We start from the raw sequence: 26,168 nt of genomic DNA, 5'->3' as shown, positions 1-26,168 counted from the left end.
TGCTTCCTTGAAGTGGAGGAAAGGATGGATTCTGTCTTTTTTTTTCTTTTAAAAAGAAACTCCAGTGGGATCCTTTCACAATGTATACATATATCAAATTATCACACTGTATACTTTAGATTCTCAAAATTTTTTTTGCCATTAATATTGCCAACAAAGTTGGGAAAAAAAGAATAAGCAAACAAACAAACAAACAAACAAAAAACCTCCAGTGAAATAAGTCAAACAGAAAAAGGCAAATACTATACAACCTCTTATATGTGGAATCTGAAAACAAAAACGAAAACCGAGAATCATAGGTACAGAGAACAGATTGGTGGTTGCCAGAGGTGAGCACTGGTGGGAGAACTGGGTGAAGGTGGTCAGAAGGTAGACACTTCCAGCTATAAAACAAATGTCATGGGAATGCAATGTACAGCATGGTGACTATAGTTAATAATACTATTTGTATGTTTGAAAGTTACTAAGAGGGCAGATCTTAAAAGTTCTCATCACAAGAAAAAAAATTTGTTAACTCTGTATAGTGATGGATGTTAACTAGACTTCCGTGGTGAGCATTTCATAATATATACAAATATTGAATCATTATGTTGTACACCTGAAATTAACATAATGATGTATGCCAATTATATCTCAGTTAAAAAAAAACAAATAACAATTCCAGTATCTGCTGTAACGTTCAGGGTTTTATGAGAGTGAAGTCTCTACCTCTCTGTTTCTGGAAGATTAAGTAGATTGGCAAAGCCTCTGGAGAAAGATGAACCCCGGGTTTTCCTTGATGAACTTCCAAGTATTTTTTGTAATAATAAACTGGACTTTGTTAAAATTAAAAGCTTTTCTTCTGCATAAAACATTCTTAATAGAATTAAAATAATATTTGCAAACCATATTTCTTACAAAGGTCTTGTATCCGGAATACATAAAGAACTCTCAGGGGACTTCCCTGGTGGTGCAGTGGTTAAGAATCCGTCTGCCAATATAGGGGACACGGGTTCGAGCCCTGGTCTGGGAAGAACTAAGCCCGTGTGCCACAACTACTGAGGCTGCACTCTAGAGCCCGTGAGCCACAACTACTGAGCCTGCATGCCACAGCTACTGAAGCCCATGTGCCTAGAGTCCATGCTCTGCAACAAGAGAAGCCACCGCAATGAGAAGACTGCACACCACAATGAAGAGCAGTCCCCGCTCGCCGCAATTAGAGAAAGCCGGCACAGCAACGAAAACCCAATGCAGCCAGAAATAAATAAATAAATATATTTAAAAAAAAAAAAAAAAAACCTCTCAAAACTCAGCAATAAGAAAGAAACAATTTGATTTTTTAAAAATGGTCCAAAGATTTGAACAGACATTTCACCAAAGAAGATATTTGGATGGCAAAGTATTTATTTTTTTTGGCTACATGGCATGAGGGATATTAGTTCCCTGACCAGGGGCCAAGCCTGCACCCCTGCATTGGAAGCACAGTGTCTTAAGCACTGGACCACCAGGGAAGTCCCAGGATGGCCAAGTATTTTTAACTTTGGTGATGGATTAGGCTGAGATGCGAGAGGTTTTTAACAGGCAAGCAAAGGTAACGGTCAGAGCTCCATATCTTCTGGACCATGGCTGATGAATGAAAAATGTATCTGGAATCAAAATCCTTGGTGACCTATGAACAGAAATACATCAATCTCCTTCCTTTGTTTGCTAAACAAACAAATATACCAATAAATCTCTTTTTAAAAATGTTGTTTGTAGTTTAACTGAATTTTATGCTTAGGAAAGATTTTTGGAGCCATCCAAGAGAAATTTCTTATTTTAAAGTCGAGAATTGATTTGCTTCTTGGTAACAGGGGTAATAAAACCCAGATCCCCTGGTGAACAGACCACACAGCCACTGAGGCATAATTTCGTTGGTTTTACTAGCTGGACTGGGGGCAAATGGTATGTAGACAGATGGTAGTCATTGATTGAGGGAGGTCACTCATCCCTCTGGGAGCCTCTGGGCACATGGCAATTGATGACTCTGTCAACGGGTCCTTTAATCTCTGTGTATGTAGTTTAAGTGGCTAGGTGTGCTCCTTTTAGGCCTGAGAATTTACTCAGCAGGCAGACTCTCTTTAGTTCCATCCCTTCACATCAGTTCAACCTTCATTCATACAAGCATGTTGGCTTTAGTCCAGAGTTTGCTTTCTTCCATCAAGATATGCAAGCAACCGGAGAGCTCCATCAACCTTGTGTGCCTTGGCACCACTGGTTTCATAAGCAGCTGGCCTACCATAAATATTCAGCTGCTTATGTTTTTGCATATCTAACATATGCCAGGCAGGTCCTTAAAATTTGGGTGTCACTGACCACATTAAGAATCTGAAGGAAGTTATGGGTCTTTCCCCCCAGAAAAAAATACCCAAATGATACACACACACAAATTTCTGTATCTGACTGAGGGGTGTTTATGGACTTCTGGTCTACCTCGAACATCTCTGGGGAGAGGAGCTGATTAGGGAAATGGAACAGTGTTTTTGAGCAGAATGAAGGATCCAGCTCACATTATACACCACCAATTGGTAATGTCCCCAAGCTTTGGGGTGATATGGTTTTCCCTAGGTGCCCCCTCTTGCCTGGGTGGGATTGATTCAGAGGTGGGGATTGCCAAACTGGGGGCACAGTGGGAGACCATGTCTATGAGTGCGTGTGAATCAGGGCCACTACTGGGAATGCGTTTGAAATAAATGAGTAACCAGGTCTCAAGTAACCAGGAAGGGTAGAGAAGGAACTCAAGAGGGCATGGAAGGGCTGAAATATTGGGGAGGGAGAGAGGGGTTGCTGGTGGCTGGAGAATCTGTTTGGTTGGAATTGAGAGTAGGAAAGCAGCGGGCACAGTGTGGGATTTTAGTGCAGGATTTCATGAGTGCAGCACTTCTGTGTGATGACAGGCTTCAGGGTGTGACCATGACAGTGGGTCACTCATTGGGTCTAGAGTGTCAGATGTCATGTATAAATGTAGCTGTCCAGGAGGAATGTGGAAGGTGAGGGGAGAAACCTATAAGATTCATGATAAGATCATCAGTTAATTTGGGCAAGGGACCTCTCTGGTTTTAGGGGGAGAAAAGAAATCTCACTGAAGTTGAATTTTGCCTGGAAACATCTCCATTACTCTGAGGCCATTTCCTCTAATTTGCTTCCGGTCTCCTAATCCCAAATATGTATATGCCTGGGAGTCAGACCCACCACGGTTTAGAGCCGTTTACTACTGGGACACCCTAGCCCAATGCCTCAACCCCTCCAGCTGCAGTCCTGTGGATGAACAAATGCCCAGAAATTATTTTTGTAGAAGCTTCCCTTGATTGTGCTAGCTTCCCTCCATGCGTGTTTATAACACCTAACTCAGCTGGGTATTCAGTGAGATAACATGGAGAGGGTGGTGGCCCAGTGCCTGTCTTATAAACGGCTCAATAACTCAGGTTTCTCCCTACTCAACCCCTTTCCTGCCCTACCCGTGGGGTTAAAAACTGTCCCTTGTGGCTTTTGATGTGCCTTTTTCATCTAACAGTTTTGTATTCACTTTCTTGTAGATTATACAAAGCAAAACCTATTGAACCGGGACACAGCATTCCAAGGGAATTAGAAGATTGTTATATTTTTTCATTCACTTGGATTCTATGTTGAAAATCAACATTTCAAATAATAAATCAGCAACAAACCACAAAAACCCAACGGTAACAACAACAACATCAAAACACTTCAATGAGATCGAAATGGTAAGGTGGAAACAACCAGATTTATTGGGCTTCACTGCCCGATCTTTTTTAGTTGCCAGCCTTATTTCTTGCTTCAGGCCCAAGGAATTAAATGGATCAACGCGGGGTTTTGAATTCCAGCATTTGGAGCTCCTGGCTTTGGGAAGAGGAAGAGATTTCGGAAATCCAAGAGCCAAAATATTGTTCTTACGATAAAATTCGTATAGAGGTGGGACTGGACACAGAAACTGTAATCTGAACGATGAGAATTCTCACACGGAGGGAACCCACCCAGCCCACTAACGCTCGGCCTGGCTCCCAAAGTAACAGAATCCGAGTCTCCAGGCCAGATTTTCCCTCTAGCCATTCCTGGCCACGCAAAGCGGAGCTGCGAGCACACAGAAAGGGATGTCTTCATCGCCAACCAGGATGGAACAAACCCGCCCGCTCGGGGAGTGCTGAGAACCAAAGGGTCCCTCCAACGCGGCAGCCGTCAACATGACTTGACTGCCCTCAACCCGCGCGGTCCGCACTCTCCAGGCGCCCCCAGCCTTTCCGGGTGCGCGCGCAAGAGCCGGCGAGCCGGGGAGCTGTGCGTCCAGCAGCCTGCGGGCGGCGGTGGCCGACTGGCTCGCGGGGAGAGAGGCGGCGGAGGAGGAGCTGGCGCTGCAGCCGGTCCCCTCGGGCCGCGCCCCGCCCTCCGCCGCCACCTGCGCATCCCCTCCGGGCTCTCGCGCCCCGGGGCAGTGTGGGCTCTCCTTGCCGCGGCGGAGGTATCACAGCGTCCGCCAATTAAAAGACTCGGCGTTTGGCTCCTTGGGACGCGGGAAGAGCAGCGCTGCCTGTTCTGGCGACTGGAGGGTGCGACGGCGCGCGTCCCTCCCCTCCGCGCTCCCCGCGACGTTCGTGGAGGGGGTTACAGAACTGCTGTGACTTTTGAGGTCCGACTACTCCTTCCGGCTAGCCTCCCAACGCGCCAGCTTGGAGAGAGGCCGGCGTGACCGGCAGGCCCAGAAGACTCGTTGCGTGGGCTCGGGACTTGGAACGTGTCCGGGAGCCCGCGGCGCTGTGCGCGCTGTTGAGTTTGGCGGCGGGGTGGGGTGTCCCCCGGCGCGAGGGGGCGGAGAGGACGTTGCGCTCTGCCCCTTCGCCCGCCCCCTAGTGCTGCCCCCACTTTGAGAGTAATCGAGACTTGAGTGTGACTGCGGAGCCGCGAGGATGCGGGCCCTGGGCGCGGGTTTTTCCTCAGTTCGGCGCGATGGAGCGGGTCGGTGAGCGGAACAAAGGCGCCCGCCCCGGGGAGCCGGTCCTCGGCTGAAGACCGCGGGGCGCGCGCCACGACGGCCGCCTGCGGACTAGGGTGGTGGCTGTGCGGCCCGAGGCGCGGCGCGCTCCTCCGCGGGCGGGCGGCGAACCCTGAGCCCGGCACCTGCGCGCCGCTCCTGCTGCGGCGCCGGGGCAGCCCCGCCTGCCGGCCCGCGGGCCCCGGGAGTCCGCAGCGCTGGCAGCCCCGCTCCCGGTGACCCAAGGTCCAGCGGCGAACCACTTGGTGGTGCAGAGGAGAGACCCCCGGCCCTTCGCCAAGAAGCCGAGGCGCCTGCTAGGGGCCGCGCGCCGTGGACTGAGCAGGCATCTTCTCTGGGAGCACTTCTGTAGACCAAAGCCTTTGGTGTGAGCCATCTAGCTCTCCCCGGACCTCCCAACCGTCTCCGCTGCCCTAGCCTCCGCGCCGTGGGGCCAGGAGCGGCTGGGATCCTCGCCAGCCGTCCGGAGCGCGAGGCTCGCACGGCCCCCGGCTGCCCCGCGCCTCGCCGGAGCCCGAGGGGGCGCGGGTCCGGGGCGAGGGCCGACCGGGCGTGTTTGATGGCTTCACTGAGAAGAGTCAAAGTGCTGTTGGTGTTGAACTTGATCGCGGTGGCCGGCTTCGTGCTCTTCCTGGCCAAGTGCCGGCCCATCTCGGTGCGCAGCGGAGACGCCTTCCACGAGATTCGGCCGCGCGCCGAGGCGGCCAACCTCAGCGCGCACAGCGCCAGCCCCATACAGGATGCGGTCCTCAAGCGCCTCTCGCTGCTCGAGGACATTGTCTACCGGCAACTGAATGGTAAGGACGCACGCGGGTGCCCACGGGGCTCGGCGCGGGCGGGCCGGGCACCGGGTTCCCCCCCCGGGGGCCCTGCGCACGGTGCGGGAGGCAAGCACCTCCTGGCTCCCCCGCGCCCTTTTACTCTTCCTGCCCAGTCTCGGCCAGGAGGCCAGGGCTGCTGGAAAGAATTACCCGTTTCTTTTCTGTCCTCCAGCTGTAAGTTTGCTTTTATCGTGGAAACTCGTCAGCACAGCTGGCTCCCGGTCTCCGCGTGCAGGAATGATTACCTGGCCGCTCCGGCCCAAGTGCGGAAACCAGACGCGCGGCCAAATGGGACTGGAGGCGCAGGCGACTTAAGGGAGGAAAGAGCTCTTACAGCTTAGCGTTTGCTGGGGTCGGACAGGGGAGGGACATTGGCCTGCTTAAATGTCTGCAAAAGTCAAGGCCTCAGGTCTGGAGCTAACGCTCTTCGGTAGTAGGTTGGAGGAATGTCATCTCTCTAGGAGGCGGATTGCAAGCTAGCAGTGAGGACTCCTCCCTTCCCGCAGCTGCCTTGGTGAGCCTGCTATTAAAAACACGCTCGGATTCTCCCGAGAGAGCTGCCTGAGGGCAATTGTTAAAGTTTGAGGTGGGTTGGGGAAGCAGGTTTTTAGAGAGTGTAGCAAAGAGAGGTGTGCCATCCAATCAGTGATAGTTGTCAGAATCTGTCCCATATACAATGTTCTCCTCAGTGTTTCAGGAGAAGAGGGAGACTTTTAATATACCCTGGTCACATCTGGTCCAGGAACTGATGGGTCATTGGACATTTGCTGCCCCCAAGGTCAGAGTATTACTCACTTGAGTATGGGCAGCTCTCCAGGGTCCATGTGACTGGTATCCAAGTCAGATTCAAGGCTGCCACCTCCCTTCCTGAGCTTCTAACTCATGTCCTCATGGTAATTCCAGAGCTACTGATAGTCGTAAAGATAATGATAATAATTAGTGGTGGAATTCTTATTGTGCCAGACAGTGCCAAGACTGTTACAAATGCATTATCTCACTGAGTGGTCACATCAGTCCAGGGTGGTTCCTTCCATTCCCCATATCAGAAATAAGAAAAGGAGGCTTGGAGGGGTTAACTAAGTTGCCTGATGTCCTGCTGCTAGTAAGTGGTAGAGTCTGGAGTCAGAACCCCATGTCTGGTTGACCAAAGAGCCTGTGTTCTTGACAACTTCTATCCACTGTCTCCTCCTAGTTATAAGCAGTATTCATTTTGATTACAAAAAGATTCTACATTAGTAAGACTGGACTCAACTACTGTCCTACCTGCATTTGGAGCAAGAGACCAGTCCAGTGGCAGGCAGGGAGAAGGATATCACCATATTGTCTTCTTCCTGCTTTCCAATGCTCCCTTCTGGGTCCTTCCTGGTGGGATGGGGTCAGATTTCCAAGCACCCTCTGAAAGGACCCCTTGGTCTCCTTGATGTCATTCAGCAAGTATCCAGGGGATACCTTGAACTTGTATCTGCAGTGGGACGCTGCAATCCCACTGACGCCTTGTAGATAGCGGGGCCCAGCTGTAGGTGTGGCCTGGCTGTAGGTGTCCCCTGTGGGGTTCTTGTGGGAGCTCTTCTCCTGAGTGTTGAAGAACCAAGGCACAGAATGAAACAAAAGCCCACAGTTCATCTCTGGAGGAATTAGATGCTTATGGGATGGGCCTTATTATTTTACACAGACCGGTGCCATAGACCAATCCATAAGACCCAAAAGAGAGAGTGCAAGATAGCTGGTTCCTTCAAGTGTCAGGCTGTACCCAGGGACACAAGTCGTTTCAATTAGGAAATGAAATGTGATATACCCCCACCCACCCAGTGCCCCAAATAAGAATAATAAAATTCTAAAGGGTATTTACTAAGTGCCACTAACACGCAGGGACTCGTTAAGTCTTCCCAGCAACCCTAGGAGATGGGTGCTGATACTTCCCCCTAAGTAGCTTGCTCACAGCCACCCAGCTAGGGGATGACAGAGCTGGGAATTGAACTTGGACAGCCTGGTTCCAGGATTGAGGTTCTCAGCTGCTGCACTGGCGTGTCTCAACCTTTGGCGTGTGTCAGAGTCACGTGGAGGTCCTGTTAAGATGCAGATTTCTAGGCCCAACCAAAGAATCTCAGATTAAGTAGATCAGGGTGGGGACCCGAGACTTTGCATCTCCGACAAGCTTGTGGCCTGGACCATGGCCCAGTGCCCTCTACTGCCTATGCCAGGCAGAGTAAAGAGGAAAATCCATTTGCCTGTTGGTTGGAGTGGGGGTGGGGACTTCTGGGAAGCTGTGAGTTTGCTTCAGATGGGCTGGGGTTCGGCTTCTTTCCTTGTATACTCCTCTGCCTAGTAAGCGATTCCCTGGGGGTTTGGGGATGCCTGCCACTTGGGACTGGTTGGGTTGGCTTGGGTTGGGTGTGGTGGGGTGGGAAGGTGAGTTTTCTTTACTTGCAGTCTCTGAGGAAGGCTGGGTTGAGAACTTTTCCTGGGCAAGCCAGGAATTCAAGCTGTAACTAAGGTAGCTGTTCTCTTCCTGGCTGACCAGTGTCATTTGTAATGACCCTCCTCATCTCCACCCCACCCCCCCAGCACTCCATCCTCTGCCTGTGCTAGTTTTGGGTAAAGCGTGCCCCACCTGTTGATACTGTAGGCCTGCCAGGGTCTCCTGCTGTGGCGGGAGAGTGCCAGGGGAGGAGAGTGCCTGGGAGATGGGACCTGGATTCCCATGTCCACTTGCTCTGCAGCCTGTCTCCACCTCTTGCTACTGAAGGAGGAGAAGGTAACCTTGACCTTGGTGCTCTTTATTCCTCAGGAATTAATGGAGGGCTCGAGAGAGCCGGGCACTGGGCATACAGGAGGAACAGAGACACTTGGGTCCAGCCCCTCGAGTACCAAATGGGAGCTGGTGTTTTAATCATGGCTCCGATTTCTCAGACCTTTCCAGTGGACCCTTATGAAGTTCAAGCAGGAGGGACACAGCACAGCCATCTCCAGTGTTCTCTCACTCCTGGAACGGTTTCCTTGGGTGTCCTGAGAGGGGCCCCTGGGCTGCGGGGGCCAGGGATGACCCAGACCTCCTCAGAACTGGCCTCTCCGCTAAGACTCTCGGTGCCTGCCTTTTGAAAATCAGTTACACGTTTTTATGGTTTTGTTTTTCTTAATATAGGCTGAAAAGGACACTTGAAAGGGAAAGTGGAAAAGCTGGTATGGAGGGGAGAGCACCCAGAGATGAGTTCATTTTTGCCCCTCCAGACTCTCTTGCACCTGCGCTTCCGTTCTTTCCGTGAGGCCCCGTCGGCTGCCCCCTCACTGTTGCCGCAGTACCTTTTAACCCAGGGCCCTGCCACCCCTCCTTTCTGTGTTTCCAGCTGTCTGCGTGGAAAGCACCGCTTCCAAAGGGCCCAAGACCTTCCGGTGGTTTTGTGTTTCCTAAGGAACCGTGGTCAAGCCTGGAGGCTGACAGTCAGGACCGCCGCCCGCCCCCCCCACCCCGCCCCATGTTCCCGCCCTGGCCCAGTGCCTCGGTCTCTTTGAGCAAGACTGATCTACTTGCTGAAATAACCCTGCATTTGTCTTATGATTGTAGCCTCCACGTTTCAGCCCCCGTCTTTGAGAAGTGCTAGCTGTCCTGGTTTGCTCTCCCCGCCTCCTTTCTGCATCCATCCGTCCTTTAAAGGTTGGCTCAGGGTCACCACCTGGGGGTGGGCAGTGGTGCCAAGCCACACGCTCTGAGCTCTCCCTACTCCAAGGTGCTTGAAGCTTTCTTGTCTGTGTCCATTTGCACCCATGGCTTTGACTTTTGTGCCTCGATGGCTTTATCTTTTGAGTCCAGAACTGGACTGCAGGCTTTTTAAGGTCTCGAACCATATATTGGGTTATTTAATACCACCTCCATCCTTCAGCATGTGTCACAGCACTTTGTACATAATGTGGGCACCAAAGGTATATTGGTTGATTAATTGGATGGGAGCTAGTTTTAGGAGGTAAATGATAGCCACAGAGGAAATAACCTTGACATTGTAAAGGCTGGATTGGGCTGGGTGGATGTGGTGAGGGGAAGGAGGTGGGAAGACTTAGCTGGGGGGACTGAGTGTGAGGTAGCCGTCTTGCCCGTGCCATCCTGTCCCCGCCGTCTTGCCCGTGCCATCCCGTCCCCGCCGTCTTGCCCGTGCCATCCCGTCCCCGCCGTCTTGCCCGTGCCATCCCGTCCCCGCCGTCTTGCCCGTGCCATCCCGTCCCCGCCGTCTTGCCCGTGCCATCCCGTCCCCGCCGTCTTGCCCGTGCCATCCCGTCTCCGCCGTCTTGCCCGTGCCATCCTGTCCGCCATCTTGCCTGTGCCATCCTGTCTCCGCCATCTTGAGGCTGCTCTGGTCCTTCACCAGATCCTGACTAAAGAGCATCAGATCCTTGGGAGGAGCCTGGAAGTGAAGCAGTCCCCAGGTTAGGGACCAACACGTTTCAGTATGTTTCCTTTGAATGTGTGATTTGATAACATGATGGTTTTATGTTCCTTTCTCTCTCTAGAATGAAATTAATTCATGTTTTATTGTGGAAATTTTGGAAAATCCAAAACGATTATACAGAAGAAAATAATACCGTGTTAAATTTTTTTTTTTTAATGGTGGTTTTGTACTGGCATAAGGAAAATGGACACAGGGATAGATTTCTTGTTAGAATTCCCGTGTAACTCTGTACAGGGCTTTTGGCTGTCTGTCACCTTCTGAGGAAGTTACTGGTTTCTCTCATTTTAGAGCTGAGAAAAGTGAGACACAGAGATACTGTGTGACTTAGCCAGGATGACACAGCCACTGAGGGGCAAAGTCAAGATTCCTGAATATCATGGTACTTTTCCCAGGTCTAGCATCCCCTGATAGGGCAGGCAGGGTGAAGGTCCTGTGCCCCATGCAAGCCCGAGCTCTGGCTGGTGACCCCGTCCCTCATCCGCACCCCCGTGTGGTGAATCACAGGGGCACGTGTGGCTGCTCCATCCAGTAAGCCCCGGACCCCGCTGTCGTAAGAGGAAATGCAGTCGATTGAGGTTAGGTTCCAAATTTAGTTTTCAGAAGGATATTGAATAGAAGTAGGGTTGCTCGAAGAAATTGAATATCTTTGCGGGCATGGAGAGAAGTCAAAATTACCCAGCCCAGTCCTGCCCCCAAGCCACACAGGCAGATGAAGCTGGAGTCGGAGTTGCAGAAAACCAGCACGTTCCCAAACAACCCACATGCAGCCCACCCAGCCTGCCACATCAGCCAAGCCCACCAGGCGGGGAAAGTGAGTTGGTGCAGAGGGACAGAGGCAGAGATGTGCTCTGTGGGCCTCGCAGTTGGCGTCAGAAGGAGAGGGATCGTGTGTTGAGAGCATCTCTTCCTGGATGCCAGAGCTGGCCCTGAGCTGTTTCCTCTTTCCTGGAATATACATATGCTTATATAGACTATTGAGCCGGAATGTACCAGCATTTCCAATGGGAAGGAGGTAAGGGGGAGAGAGCAGAGGGTGCATGTTCGTATTAAAATCCCCCCTTGGAGTGAGCCTCAGAAGGAAGCCAGGGCAGTGCGAGCCTGAGGTGCTGTGTGCAGGCCTTCATCAGGGCCTGATGGCTGGCAGGGGCTCAGGTGTGTGGAAGCCTGGTCAGCAGAGCCAGAGCCTGGGTGCCGGAGGGACACTCACTTCTTTTACCTCCGATGGACTGATCACATCTGGTGGCTCCTGGAGAGATGGGGAGCCCAGTTCTTGGACAACCCTCAGATACAGGCACATCTGTGTTGGCCAGTGTGTGTGACAGGCACCCTGCCAGCGGGGGCAGCTGCCGCCTGCCCGGCCCAGAGGTAGCGGGGAGAGGCTGCCAGTGTCATTCTTGAGGAAGAACTCCAACACCCTGACCTTTGCTGTTGCCAAATCGGGAGTGTCCTTTGTGGACGGGAAGAAGGCTCCGTAATTAGAGCTAAGAGTGACAACGGGGAGGTGGAACGTGGGCGCAGTGAAGCCCATGTTGAGTGAAGAAACACCTAAGATCAGAAACCTCTGAGCCTTTAAAAATAGAATATTGAGACTTCCCTGGTGGCACAGTGGTTAAGAATCCGCCTGCCAATGCAGGGGACACGGGTTCGAGCCCTGGTCCGGGAAGATCCCACATGCTGTGGAGCAACTAAGCCCATGGGCCACAACTACTGAGCCTGCGCTCTAGAGCCCGTGAGCCACAACTACTGAGCCTACGTGCCACAACTACTGAAGCCTGTGCACCTAGAGCCTGTGCTCCGCAACAAGAGAAGCCACCGCAATGAGAAGCCTGCCCACCGCAATGAAGAGTAGCCCCTGCTCATAGCAACTAGAGGAATTCCGCGTGCAGCAATGAAGACCCAACGCAGACAAAAAAATAAAAAAATAAAAAGAATATTGGAAGAAAGGGTGTCCTCTTGGGCGGCAGGCAGACTAGGTTTGATTTCTGGTTCTGTCACTTATTAGCTGTGTGACCTTGGGCCAGCCTCCCCACCTCTCAGCTGTGAAATGGGGTCGCTGTGAGTCAGGATGAATTGGGATTCAAAATGTACAGCATGAGCCATGGGGCCTGATGCGTGGCAGCTGGGAGAATGCTCACTCTTTGAAGGAAGGGATCTTGCTTGCTTGCTCCCTGTCGTCTCCCTGATGCCGAGAACTGCCCTGGCCCAGAGTAGGTGCTCAGCAGACATTTCGGGAATGAATGCATGAACAGTTGTGCTGCATTGAGGCAGTGTGTGGTCGTTGTTACCTGAGATGTAAATCTCAAGACAGGGCGGGGGAGGTCCTTTTCACTCAAAGTTGCTTAAACTCTGAATTAACCTGGGATCCTTCTCTCTTCCATGTGTTTGTCTGAGGCTGAATTCTGTTTCCTTCCTCCTCCTTTCTTCCTCTCCATCTTCTGCTTATAATGATGGTGTCTTTGGATGATCACTCTTGAGGCTGGGGAGAAGAAATGGTAGCCTGTACATGTCAAATCCCATTACAGAAATGTTGGTCATTTCCATCTGTTTGTGAGCACTTCCTCACTGCTGGGTGTAGGTTAGATGCCGGGATACAGAGAGATGCAGATGCCACACATACTTAGACATCTGTGGTCCAGTTGGAAGGATACGTTTGTAGTTTTACCAGGTATATGCTAGATCTCAGAGGAGTATTAAATGAGTATGGGGGTGGTGAGACTTGACCTGGCAAACAGTAGGTTCTTGACCAACCACTGTTGAACAAGAATGACAGAACTCAGAAGTTTTAACACATGGAACAGAGGACCCAGGCAGTGACACCACCTGGGGACCTGATGTGGAAGCAAATCATAGAAGATGGTCAGGGCCCAGGACTGGGAATCTGCGGGGCAACTGGCAAGGGGGACAGGTAGAGGCAGAGATGTGTGTGAGGACACAAGGAACAAGTGGAACTTGTTGAGAGGACTAAGTGGAGGCTGGACCCAGCCAGGCTTCAGTCTCAGGCTGGTTTGGATGTAGTTCTGTAGACGTGGGGAGCTGTTGGGTGACAGGTCACTGTACTGATGTAAGGGGAATGACGCTGTGTTGGGGTTTAGTGTGTGCGCGAATAGGCGGGAAAGTGAGTTAGAATCCAGTAGTGGGTGGAAGACGCTGGCATCGCTGACCCAGCCATGCCTCTGGTTCGGGGCTCAACCAGCCCTCCAATCCTCAGTGATTCCAGGTGCCCCTCACCTCAGACCCCCTCCTTGGCCACATCCTCAGCTAAGAGTCAGCACCTGGAGTTGCTCCCTTTGGAAAATCTGAATCAGCCCTCAGCACTCTGACCTGGGTGCTCCCCACTGGACCCCCAACTTCACTGAGGTGTACTCAGCCCCCCAGCCATGCCCCTTTCTCTCCCTCCCTGTGGCTCCATCCTTCCACATCCAACCTGGACAGCCCCTCCCATGGCGAGCCTGTTGGGAGTCCTCTTACCAGCTCCTCCAGGGTCCTCACCTCTGTCCACCCTGTCCTCTGCTCTATCCACCCCGTGGCCCTCTAGTCTTGGATCGGCTGATTCCCAAGGAAAGACCCACCGTGGCGGGAGTTGGCGCCCTTACGATGCACACTCTGCATTCTTAGCTTGACCCTGAGCTTGTCTAGCACCTGATGATAGGTCTCCCTTTCTGTCCCCTATTCCTTCCTGAGCCAGAGGAAGTGGGGTGGGCTGGAGGGATTCTGCGGGAGGCGGTGGTGGTGATGGATGGGAGGAGTTCTCTGCTGCAAACCCATCTCCTCCCGCCCCTCCCCCGCTGCTGCTCTCAGATGACACAGAAGCCTGTCCACTCCAGCTGCCGTGGCAGCAGCCCACTGCCTGCAGGCTTTATCCCAACTGTGGCTGTGGCAGCCACAGTCCCCTTAGGTCTGCCTTCTGAGACCACCACCAGGCATCTGGGTCCTCTTGCATTTCATGGATTCAGCTGGAGTGCCGTGTTGCAGGGTAGGACCTGCTTCCTCTGACGAGGGGACCAGATGATGGAACTCAGAAGATCAGGGAAGCCAACTCCCCACAGGGTGGCCTTTGACAGCGGGGACAAGATCCCCCTCAGCAGGGAAAGCATTTCCGAATGCAGGGTAGCACTTAAAAAAAAAGATGCAGGACTCACTTGGTTGAAAGACCTTCCTCTGCCTTCGTTATTACCCCTCGCAGGTCTTTAGACTGCTTGACATGTGGATGACAATTGGCTTAGCCACTGATAGAGAAGTTTTCCCTTTTAATAATGTCCCTGTCATGGCTAACTGCAGAGCCTCAGCCTTGCCATGCATGAGTAATAAACCGCAGCCGTAATTACAGGCGGCCACAGCCACACGCCAACAAACGAGCGTGCTGACAGTTAATAGGGAGCAAGATTCCAGAAGAGCCTCCTACCATCCCTGCCTCCGACACAATGGCTAATCGTGTGATTAGTGTTTACTGAGGGGTGTCTTGTGGCTACACGTGGCTTGTTAGGTGCTGTACCTCCCTGGTAGAAAGAGTGTGAGGGACAGTCAGGAGACCGGCGTTCTAGTTCTCTGTAAAGCAACGTGACTTTAGGGTCTTTTAACTCTCAAATTTTGAATATTACCCCCTTCCTCCCACCCCATCCTATTAAAATCTCATGCATTCTTCAAGACCAATTCAGAAGCCATTTATTCCCTGAAACCTTCCCTGCCACTTTCTTGGAATTAATGTTTCCTTCTTCTGGGCTCTGATGGTACTCTGTATGGGTCTACTTTTATTTTTTGAATTTTATTTTATTTATTTATTTTTTATACAGTAGGTTCTTATTAATTATCTATTTTATACATATTAGTGTATATGTGTCAATCCCAATCACCCAATTCATCCCCCCCCGCACTTTCCCCCCTTGGTGTCCATACATTTGTTCTCTACATCTGTGTCTCAATTTCTGCCCTGCAAACCAGTTCATCTGTACTATTTCTCTAGGTTCCACATATATGCGTTAATATATGATATTTGTTTTTCTCTTTCTGACTTACTTCACTCTGTATGACAGTCTCTAGATCCATCCACGTCTCTACAAATGACCCAAGTTCATTCCTTTTTATGGCTCAGTAATATTCCATTGTATATATGTACCACATCTTCTTTATCCATTCGTCTGTTGATGGACATTTAGGTTGCTTCCATGTCCTGGCTATTGTAAATAGTGCTGCAATGAACATTGGGGTACATGTGTCTTTTTTTTTTTTTTTGCGGTACGCGGGCCTCTCACTGTTGTGGCCTCTCCCGTTGTGGAGCACAGGCTCCGGACGCGCAGGCTCAGCGGCCATGGCTCACGGGCCCAGCCGCTCCACGGCATGTGGGATCCTCCCAGACCAGGGCACGAACCCGTGTCCCCTGCATCGGCAGGCGGACTCTCAACCACTGCGCCACCAGGGAAGCCCTACATGTGTCTTTTGAATTATGGTTTTCTCTGGGTATATGCCCAGTAGTGGGATCGCTGGGTCATATGGTAATTCTATTTTTAGTTTTTTAAGGAACCTCCATACTGTTCTCCATAGTGGCTGTATCAATTTACATTCCCACCAACAGAGCAAGAGGGTTCCCTTTTCTCCACACCCTCTCCAGCATTTGTTGTTTGTAGATTTTCTGATGATGCCCATTCTAACTGGTGTGAGGTGATACCTTATTGTAGTTTTGATTTGCATTTCTCTAATAATTAGTGATGTTGAGCAGCTTTTCATGTGCCTCTTGGCCATTTGTGTACCTTCTTTGGAGAAATGTCTTTTTAGGTCTTCTGCCCATTTTTTGATTGGGTTGTTTGTTTTTTAAATATTGAGCTGTATGAGCTGTTTATGCATTTTGGAGATTAATCCTTTGTCTGTTGATTAATTTGCAAATATTTTCTCCCATTCTGAGGATTGTCTTTTCATCTTGTTTATAGTTTCCTTTGCTGTGCAAAAGCTTTTAAGTTTCATTAGGTCCCATTTGTTGATTTTTGTTTTTATTTCCATTACTCTACGAGGTGGGTCAAAAAAGATCTTGCTGTGATTTATGTCAGAGTGTTCTTCCTATGTTTTCCTCTAAGAGTTTTATAGTGTCTGGTCTTACATTTAGGTCTCTAATCCATTTTGAGTTTCTTTTTGTGTATGGTGTTAGGGAATGTTCTAATTTCATTCTTTTACATGTAGCTGTCCAGTTTTCCCAGCACCACTTATTGAAGAGACTGTCTTTTCTCCATGGTATATCCTTGCCTCCTTTGTCATAGGTTAGTTGACCATATGTGCATGGGTTTAACTCTGGGCTTTCTATCCTGTTCTGTTGATCTATATTTCTGGTTTTGTGCCAGTACCATATTGTCTTGATTACTGTAGCTTTGTAGTGTAGTCTGAAGTCAGGGAGTCTGATTCCTCCAGCTCCATTTTTTTTTCCTCAAGATTGCTTTGGCTATTCGGGGTCTTTTGTGTCTCCATACAAATTTTAAGATTTTTTGTTCTAGTTATATAAAAAATGCCATTGTTAATTTGATAGGGATTGAATTGAATCTGTAGATTGCTTTGGGTAGTATAGTCATTTTCACAATATTGGTTCTTCCAATCCAAGAACATGTTATATCTCTCAAACTGTTTGTGTCATCTTTGATTTCTTTCATCAGTGTCTTATAGTTTTCTGAGTATAGGTCTTTTACCTCCTTAGTTAGGTTCATTCCTAGGTATTTTATTCTTTTTGTTGCAGTGGTGAATGGGATTGTTTCCTTAATTTCTCTTTCTGATCTTTCATTGTTAATGTATAGGAATGCAAGAGATTTCTGTGCATTAATTTTATACCCTTCAACTTTACCAAATTCATTGATTAGCTCTAGTAGCTTTCTGGTGGCATCTTTATGATTATCTATATATAGTATCATGTCATCTGCAAACAGTGACAGTTTTACTTCTTCTTTTCCAATTTGTATTCCTTTTATTTCTTTTTCTTCTCTGATTGCTGTGGCTAGGACTTCCAAAACTATGTTGAATAATAGTAGCGAGAGTGGACATCCTTGTCTTGTTCCTGATCTTAGAGGAAATGCTTTCAGTTTTTCACCATTGAGAATAATGTTTGCTGTGCGTTTGTCGTATATGGCCTTTATTATGTTGAGGTAGATTTCCTCTGTGCTCACGTTGTAGAAAGTTTTTATCCATTTTATAAATGGATGTTGAATTTTGTCAAAAGCTTTTTCAGAATCTACTGAGATGATCATATGGTTTTTCTCCTTCAGTTTGTTAATATGGTGTATCACATTGATTGATTTGTGTATATTGAAGAATCCTTGCATCCCTGGGATAAATCCCACTTGGTCATGGTGCATGATCCTTTTAATGTGTTGTTGGATTCTGTCTGCTAGTATTTTGTTGAGGATTTTTGCATTTATATTCATCAGTGATATTGGTCTGTAATTTTCTTTTTTTGTAGTATCGTTGTCTGGTTTTGGTATCAGGGTTATGGTGGCCTCATTGAATGAGTTTGGGAGTGTTCCTTCCTCTACAGTTTTTTGTTAGAGTTTGAGAAGGATGGGTGTTAGCTATTCTCTAAATGTTTGATAGAATTTACCTGTGAAGCCATCTGGTCCTGGACTTTTGTTTGTTGGAAAATTTTTAATCATTTTCAATTTCATTACTTGTGATTGGTTGGTTCATATTTTCTATTTCTTCCTGGTTCAGTCTTGGAAGGTTATACCTTTCTAAGAATTTGTCCATTTCTTCCAGGTTGTCCATTTTTATTGGCATATAGTTGCTTGTAGTAGTCTCTTAGGATGCTTTGTATATCTGCGGTGTCTGTTGTAACTTCTCCTTTTTCATTTCTAATTTTATTGATTTGAGTCCTCTCCCTCTTTTTCTTGATGAGTCTGGCTAAAGGTTTATCAATTTTGTTTATCTTCTCAAAGAACCAGCTTTTAGTTTTATTAATCTTTGCTATAGTTTTCTTTGTTTCTATTTCATTTATTTCTCCTCTGATCTTTACGATTTCTTTCCTTCTGCTAACTTTGCGTTTTGTTTGTTCTTCTTTCTCTAGTTCCTTTAGGTGTAACGTTAGGTTGTTTATTTGAGATGTTTCTTTTTTCTTGAGGTAGGATTGTATTGCTATAAACTTCCCTCTTAGAACTGCTTTTGCTGCATCCCATATGTTTTGGATCATCATGTGTTCGTTGTCATTTTTCTCTAGGTATTTTTTGATTTCCTCAGTGATATCTTGGTTATTTAGTAATGTATTGTTTAGCTTCCATGTGTCTGTGCTTTTTACATTTTTTTCCCCCTGTAATTTATTTCTAATCTCATAGCGTTGTCAGAAAAGATGCTTGATGTGATTTCTATTTTCTTAAATTTACTAAGGCTTGATTTGTGACCCAAGATGTGATCTATCCTGGAGAATGTTCTGTGTGCACTTGAGAAGAAAGTGTAATCTGCTGATGTTGGATGGAATGTCCTATAAATATCAATTAAATCTACCTGGTCTATTGTGTCATTTAAAGCTTCTTTTTCCTTATTAATTTTCTGTCTGGATGATCTGTCCATTGGTGTAAGTGAGGTGTTAAAGTCCCCCACTATTATTGTGTTACTGTCAATTTCCTCTTTTATAGCTGTTAGCATTTGCCTTATGTATTGAGGTGCTCGTATGTTGGGTGCATATATATTTATAAGTATTATATCTTCTTTTTGGATTGATCCCTTGATCATTATGTATTGTCCTTCCTTGTCTCTTGTAACATTCTTTATTTTAAAGTCAATTTTATCTGATATAAGTATTGCTACTCCAACTTTCTTTTGATTTCTATCTACATGGAATATCTTTTTCCATCTCCTCATTTTCAGTCTGTATGTGTCCCTAGGTCTGAAGTGGGTCTCTTGTAGACAGCATATATATGGGTCTTGTTTATGTATCCATTCAGTGAGCCTCTGTCTTTTCGTTGGAGCATTTAATCCATTCACATTTAAGGTAATTATTGATATGTTTGTTCCTATTACCATTTTCTTAATTGTTTTGGGTTTGTTCTTGTAGGTCCTTTTCTTCTCTTGTGTTTCCCACTTAGAGAAGTTCCTTTAGCATTTGCTGTAGAGCTGGTTTGCTGTTGCTGAATTCTCTTAGCTTTGTCTTGTATGTAAAGCTTTTGATTTCTCCATCAAATCTGAATGACATCTTTGCTGGGTAGAGTAGTCTTGGTTGTAGGTTCTTCCCTTTTGTCACTTTAAATATGTCGTGCCATTCCCTTCTGGCTTGTAGAGTTTCTGTGGAGAAATTAGCTGTTAACCTTATGAGAGTTCCCATGTATGTTATTTGTCATTTTTCCCTTGTTGCTTTTAATAATTTTTCTTTTTTTAAAATGTCTTTATTGGAGTGTAATTGCTTTGCAATGGTGTGTTAGTTTCTGCTTTATAACAAAGTGAGTCAGCTATACATATACATATATTCCCGTATCTCCAATAACTTTTCTTTGTCTTTAATTTTTGTCAATTTGATTACTATATGTCTTAGTGTGTTTCTCCTTGGCTTTATCCTGCCTGGGACTCTCTGCACTTCTTGGACTTAGGTGGCTATTTCCTTTCCCATGTTAGGGAATTTTTCGACTATAATCTCTTCAGATATTTTCTGGGTTCCTTTCTCTCTCTCTTCTCCTTCTGGGACCCCTATAATGCGAATGTTGGTGCGTTTAATGTTGTTCCAGAGGTCTCTTAGGCTGTCTTCATTTCTTCTCATTCTTTTTTCTTTGTTCTGTTCTGTGGCAGTGAATTCCACCATTCTGTCTTCTAGGTCACTTATTCATTCTTCTGCCTCAGTTATTCTGCTATTGATTCCTTCTAGTGTTTTTTCATTTCAGTTATTGTATTATTCATCTCTGTTTGTTCTTTAATTCTTCTAAGTGTTTGTTCTTTATTTCTTCTAGGTCTTTGTTAAACATTTCTTGCATCTTCTCAATCTTTGCCTCCATTCGTTTTCTGAGGTCCTGGATCATCTTCAGTATCATTATTCTGAATTCTTTTTCTGGAAGGTTGCCTATCTCCACTTTATTTAGTTGTTTTTCTGGGGTTTTATCTTGTTCCTTCATCTGGTACATAGTCCTCTGCCTTTTCATTTTGTCTGTCTTTCTGTAAATTTGGTTTTCATTCTTCAGACTGCAGGATTGCAGTTCTTCTTGCTTCTGCTCTCTGCCCTCTAGGTCTGCTTTTAGCTGTTTTTTAAAAATTATTTATTGATTTATTTATTTTTGGCTGCATTGGGTCTTCCTTGCTCCATGCGGGCTTTCTCTAGTTGTGGCGAGCAGGGGCTACTTTTTGTTGTGGTGTGCGGGCTTCTCATTGTGGTGGCTTCTCTTGTTTCAGAGCATGGGCTCTAGGCACATGGGCTTCAGTAGTTGTGGTGTGCGGGCTCAGTAGTTGTAGCTGTGGGCTCTAGAGCACAGGCTCAGTAGTTGTGGCACATGAGCCCTGTTCCTCTGCAGCATGTGGGATCTTCCTGGACCAGGGCTCAAACCCTTGTCCCCTGCATTAGCAGGTGGATTGTTAACCACCGTGCCACTAGGGTAGTCCCTTTTAGCTGTTGTTTATCTGTGCCTTGCATTAGAATGAATCATTTACATGGTAACAGTTTGCAAGAGAATAGGTTTTATTCATTTAAAAATTATTATTATTTATTTATTTTTTTATTGAGTAACAGTTGATGTACAATATTATATAAGTTAACAGGTGTATAACATAGGAATTCATAATTTTTAAAGATTTTACTCCAGTTAAATTTATTATAAAACGTTGGCTATATACCCTGTGTTGTACAATATATCCCTGTAGTTTATTTATTTTACATGTAATAGTTTGTACTTCTTAATCTCCTACCCCTATCTTGTCCCTCTGCCATTCTGTCTCCCCAGTGGTAACCACTTGTTTGTTCTCTATATCTGTGACTCTGGTTTTTTTTCTTTGTTATATTTGCTTGTTTGTTTTATTTTTTAGACTCTGCATATAAATGATATCATACAGTATTTGCCTTTCTCTGTCTGAGTTATTTCACTAAGGCTTATATCCTCCAAGTCCATCCATGTTGCTGCAAAGGACAAAATTTGATTCTTTTTTATGGCTGAGTAGTATTCCTCTGTATATTTTAAAATCCTTCTCCATGTCATTTAGGAGTTAATTCATCAGAAAGTAACTTGTTCTCACCTAACAAGTCCAGAAGTAGTGGTCACCAGTATTGGTTTAGAACCATGAGGTCATCATGATGACATTATAATGTCATAGTTCATTGTATTTCCTTGTTTTTTTCTTCATGGTTACAAGATGGCTGTGGTAGTTACAGTCACTGCATCGTTGTACAAGGTAGGAAGTACTGTACCACTGGCCACATCTCCTATTGTTTAATCAGGAAAGAAAATCTTTTCCAGAAGTCTTCCTGGTAAGCTCATGTGGTCCAGAAAATGGCCACACGACTAACCTTGCTTTAAGAGAACAGTGGCTTTTCAGAGAAAGTAAGTATGGTGGAGGCCAAAGAGAAGGAGAGAAGGAATGGTGTTTGCATTGTGAATCTGTGGTGTCTGCCATCCTCTCTACACCCCCAATACCTTCTCAGCAAATATTGAAATGAAGCAAGACTCTTTGTTCTCTGGAAATTCAGTGAACTAGAATACTAAGTCCGTGGGCATTCTGGTTAACTTGGATTTGATCTGAATCCATCTCGTAGGTTGACACTACCATGTATAACCATATTTCGTCAATGCTAACTAAGGTGCACATTTTTACATCTCTGACATTGAGATTCATTTTATGATCAGTGGTGTGTCATAGTTTAATTGGCAACACTTCCTCTGTTTCTCGGTGCATAAAAATGGTGCCACTTACAATTGAAGGCATCTTAGATTTGATGAAACACAATATGTGGACTTTGTAAATACGCATGCATACTGTAGTGTGCCATATGCAGTATTTTTATTGGCATCTAATGCATATAGAGTGTTTTGTGTTGCTGAATTCTACATCAAACCTGTGTACACTATTATACCCATTTTACAGTTGAGGAAGCTGAAACTCAGAGAAATCAGTTGTCTAGAGACACCCACCAGCTGCCTTTCTGTGTCTTCCTTTGTGAAGTTGGCATTTGCTGACTTCTGGGCATGGGACTCAGTCCCAATTAGTGTTGGTGGCTGGTCCAGGGATTGCAGAGGGTTGGGCGTGGGAGTGCAGTGACAGCAGGGCAGCAGGGAACCTTGCTTCCCTTAGGTTTAGCAGCTACTGATGTGTAAAGTTGTAAAGCTGTTAATTCTAGAGCTCTAAGTTATGCTGTGTGAGCTTTAGATCCCGCCCATAATTAGAACAAAATGTGAGAAAAGTGAAATTGATATTAAGTTAGTTAAAAGGTTTTGCTTGTATTTGCAAGGAAATTAGCACAACAAGAGTGCTAACAAGTGTGCATTGTTAATTTCTTCTTCGTTTGGGCAACTCTCAGCAGGCTTCAGGCAGGCTTTGTTCTTGGCTTCTGCCCTGTGCCCTCCCTACCATTGAATCTTCATCTTATGGGTATCATGGTGGCTTTAATTGGGCAAGATGCAGTGGAATCTTCTGATGGTCATTTTTTAATGGATACCAAGCCTTGAGTAGGAGCCACACCATGCAGCTAAGGGCCCAGGCCCTAGAGTTGTGTGTGGGGGGCTGGGGGGGGTTTCAAAGCTGTGTGTCAACATGAAGCTGATGCAGATGACTGATGTGGTTTCCTCATGTCCAGAAGGTACGCCCTTTGGCCCAATGCACCCTTCTTCTCATTCCTGTTCACCATCTTGATCTAGGCCACAGAGCTGGGTTGACGTGTGCAGTGTAGAACTTTAATTTGGAGTTCCTAGAAGGGTGGGGGCAATCTTTCTTATGGAATCATTTATACCAGATCAGGGTCTGGGTTAGAGAAACTGATATCAGGCAGTCTAGAACTACCTTTGTCTCTAGTTGGGGTGGCAGAGGCAATGCCGTGTTCAACAAGAGATTGTGTCTTCCTCTTGGGCACAGCGCGAATCTTCAGGCTCCCCGCAGTTAGGTGGGGGGCATGTGATTGAGTTCTGGGCATTGGAAGATGGGAGGAAGTGATGTTTGCCACTGTCAAACCTGGCCCACAAAATATCCTGTGGGGTCGTACATGCCTTCCCTCTTTACCTTCCTGTGGTAACCTTGGAGTCTACCTCTTGGTGGCATACAGGATGGAAGGATCCTCAATCCCTGAATGACTGTGTGGAACAGAGTATCATCCCATCCTCCCCAGCTCTCTCTTGATATCTCTGTGCATCGGACATTTGTGTTAAGCCATCGAGATCTTGGAGCTTATCTGTTACGACAGCTAGTGTTAATCATCCTGACTAATTCAGTTAGGCAGGTTTTGGAACACTAGTCTCTCTGGGTCACAGGACAATCTCTCTTCATCCTTGATTAATGTGTCAGCAAGTACTGAACCGTAAGTTGGGTGGTGTAAGGCGGTTGAATGAAAAACCACCTGGCTCCAGACCTGCTTCTCTGTCTCTGCTGTTGGCTTTAAGAAAGCAGTCTTATTTCTCAGTGTCCCAGTGTTCTATTTACAGAATGATGGAATGATTATAATCATCCCCTACTTATGCTCCATGTTGGAGCTAAGGGATAAGTATTGAAATATGGCTAAGTTGTTTGCAATTATAAACAACTAAATAATATATGCATTGTCTTTATTATGCCTTTGCCTGTTAGGAACTGGCATTTTCCAAAATGAGGCAAACTGAAAAGGTTAGTTTAAGAATTAGCAATTAAAAAAATCATGATCTTTGCTGCCACTGCATTTTAAATCATGCAAACATTTATGTTTGTGCCAAAGTTCCACAGTTTCCTTTAGAGCAATTACTGAAATGCATTCACAAAATAAAAATGGAGTTCAGGGAAGAATACTTAAGAGCTCTTTAATGATGTTAAAAACTTTGCTAATTTGCCAAGTTGTTCTAAAATTCACTTCAATTTTTTTTTCCTTCCTACCCATCTTCCTGCAATTGAACTGATTCCAGGAGATTGGAAGAAAGGGTCTGAAACTAATATTAAAATAATCAAATCTCATGAAATATCATTTCAGGAGCCTTTTCCTTTTCCTTCATTAGCTGAAGGTGAACACTCAGGAAGGTCTAAGGACCCTCGGGCTGTGTTTACTTGCACAAAGCAGTTTGGGGAGAAAACAAAAGCTAAACAGTAGTTACTAAGGGGTGGTTTGGATTCAGTTCTTCCCTTATATTGCTCTTTGGTAGCTTATATGCGTAGGCCCTTGGGGAGGAGTGGACTGCCTTAATTTCTTCATCTTCATCCTCCTTACTCAGATCTCAGCTTGCCTCAACTGCAGCCAGCGAAGGGCTTGTGGTTCCCCCAGCATCACTGCTCCATGGGTATTCCAACTTCCCATGGGTCCTGGGGATCCAGTCCATCCATCCTCTTCTCCACCAGAAAGGATCTAGTGTAATGGTGCACATTTTCATGAGAGTGTAAGTTCATGGTTACCTCTTACGGATGAGTCTCTTGAAAGCCTAATCTTCAGTAGAGAAAGTTCAATAGCATTGAGTTCCAGGCAAGAGGTAAAGATGCAACCCTGACCCCGACAGCTGACCCCACCAGCTACTTCCCTAACCAGATGACCTCTGGGAGGGTGGGAGGGGCATACAATGAACCGAGTACGGGCTTTCCACTTGGATAGATGAAATCTCAAACTTCCTTATGGCTACTTAACAAAGCCAAGGCGAAACTTGGATTTTGGGTGACACACATAACGTTGCTGAGCCCCAGTTTGCCCATCTAGAAAACAGCAGCTGCTTCTATAAGTATGATAAAGACTGTGCAAGATGGTACTTGTCAAATACCTTGAGGAGTGCCTGTATTTAGGAGAATGTTGATGAACAGTTTTATTATACTGTGGCAGTGGTAACAGAACGTTACTGCTCCTTGGAATAGACATTTAGCCCCTCAGAGAGTCAGCTTTCTCCCTGGTGAACTCTAGATAAGATCTAAAGTCTGTTCAAGTTGCGTAATTTAATGGATCAGAGGGGTAGTCAATGAATCAGAGTGTCTTTTCACGTAAACAACGGCTGCTCAGGATTGGTTAGATTTGCTTTTCTAAAAAAATTTATTATTTTAAAATTTTTATTTATTTATTTTTGGCTGCGTTGGGTCTTCGTTGCTGTGCGCGGGCTTCCTCTAGTTGTGGCGAGCTGGGGCTACTCTTTCTTGCGGCTTGCGGGCTTCTCATTGCGGTGGCTTCTCTTTTTGTGGAGCACAGGCTGTAGGAGCATGAGCTTCAGTAGTTTCAGCACGCGGGCTCAGTCGTTGTGGCTCGCGGGCTCTAGAGCGCAGGGTCAGTAGTTGTGGTGCACGGGCTTAGTTACTCCGTGGCATGTGGGATCTTCCCAGACCAGGGCTCAAACCTGTGTCCCTTGCATTGGCAGGCGGATTCCTAACCACTGCTCCACCAGGAAAGCCCTACATTTTCATCTTTTGGCAGCAATACAAAGTTCAATCTAAAGGAATGAGAAATGATTTTCCTAGGTGTGGTGGTTTTAAAACGTATCTGCAAATCCTTTGACACTATTCCCAGCAAAAGGTGGAATTGAAATCCCCTCCCGTTGATTATTATGGGCTGGCTTGAGTGACTTGCTTCTAGTGAATGGAATTGAATGGAGATGATGTTGCATGACTTGTGAGGCTGGATCATAAAGGGCGATAGAGTTTCGACCTGGTGCTGTCTCTGAGGATGTGCATCTTTGAAGCCTTGAGGTACCATGTCAGAAACCGGGCTGCCCTGAAGCCACCATGCTGGAGAGACCACGTGGAGAGAGACAGAGATTGAGAGATGGATGGGGAGGTCTAAGAAGTCTCAGCTGTTCCAGCTCCCAGCTGTTTCTG

General features: G+C 46.7%; 1 protein-coding gene across 1 annotated transcript in view; it reads left to right on the top strand.

The window, feature by feature from the left end:
- Positions 1–5,582: 5,582 nt before the first annotated feature.
- The window catches only part of GALNT17 (polypeptide N-acetylgalactosaminyltransferase 17), a gene marked incomplete at both ends in the record, with an annotated part of 450,019 nt that continues 429,433 nt past the window's right edge, over positions 5,583–26,168 (top strand). Inside the window, one exon of the mRNA XM_079719632.1 lies at positions 5,583–5,820. Within this exon, the coding sequence (XP_079575758.1) occupies positions 5,583–5,820 (238 nt within the window). The remainder of the gene's footprint in view (positions 5,821–26,168) is intronic.

The sequence above is a fragment of the Hyperoodon ampullatus genome, assembly GCF_949752795.1.
Source record: "Hyperoodon ampullatus genome assembly, chromosome: 14".
In the NCBI taxonomy this organism is placed as follows: Eukaryota; Metazoa; Chordata; class Mammalia; order Artiodactyla; family Ziphiidae; genus Hyperoodon; species Hyperoodon ampullatus.
The sequence above is the reverse complement of the archived record's forward strand: the minus strand, read 5'-3'. Positions and strand labels throughout refer to the sequence as shown.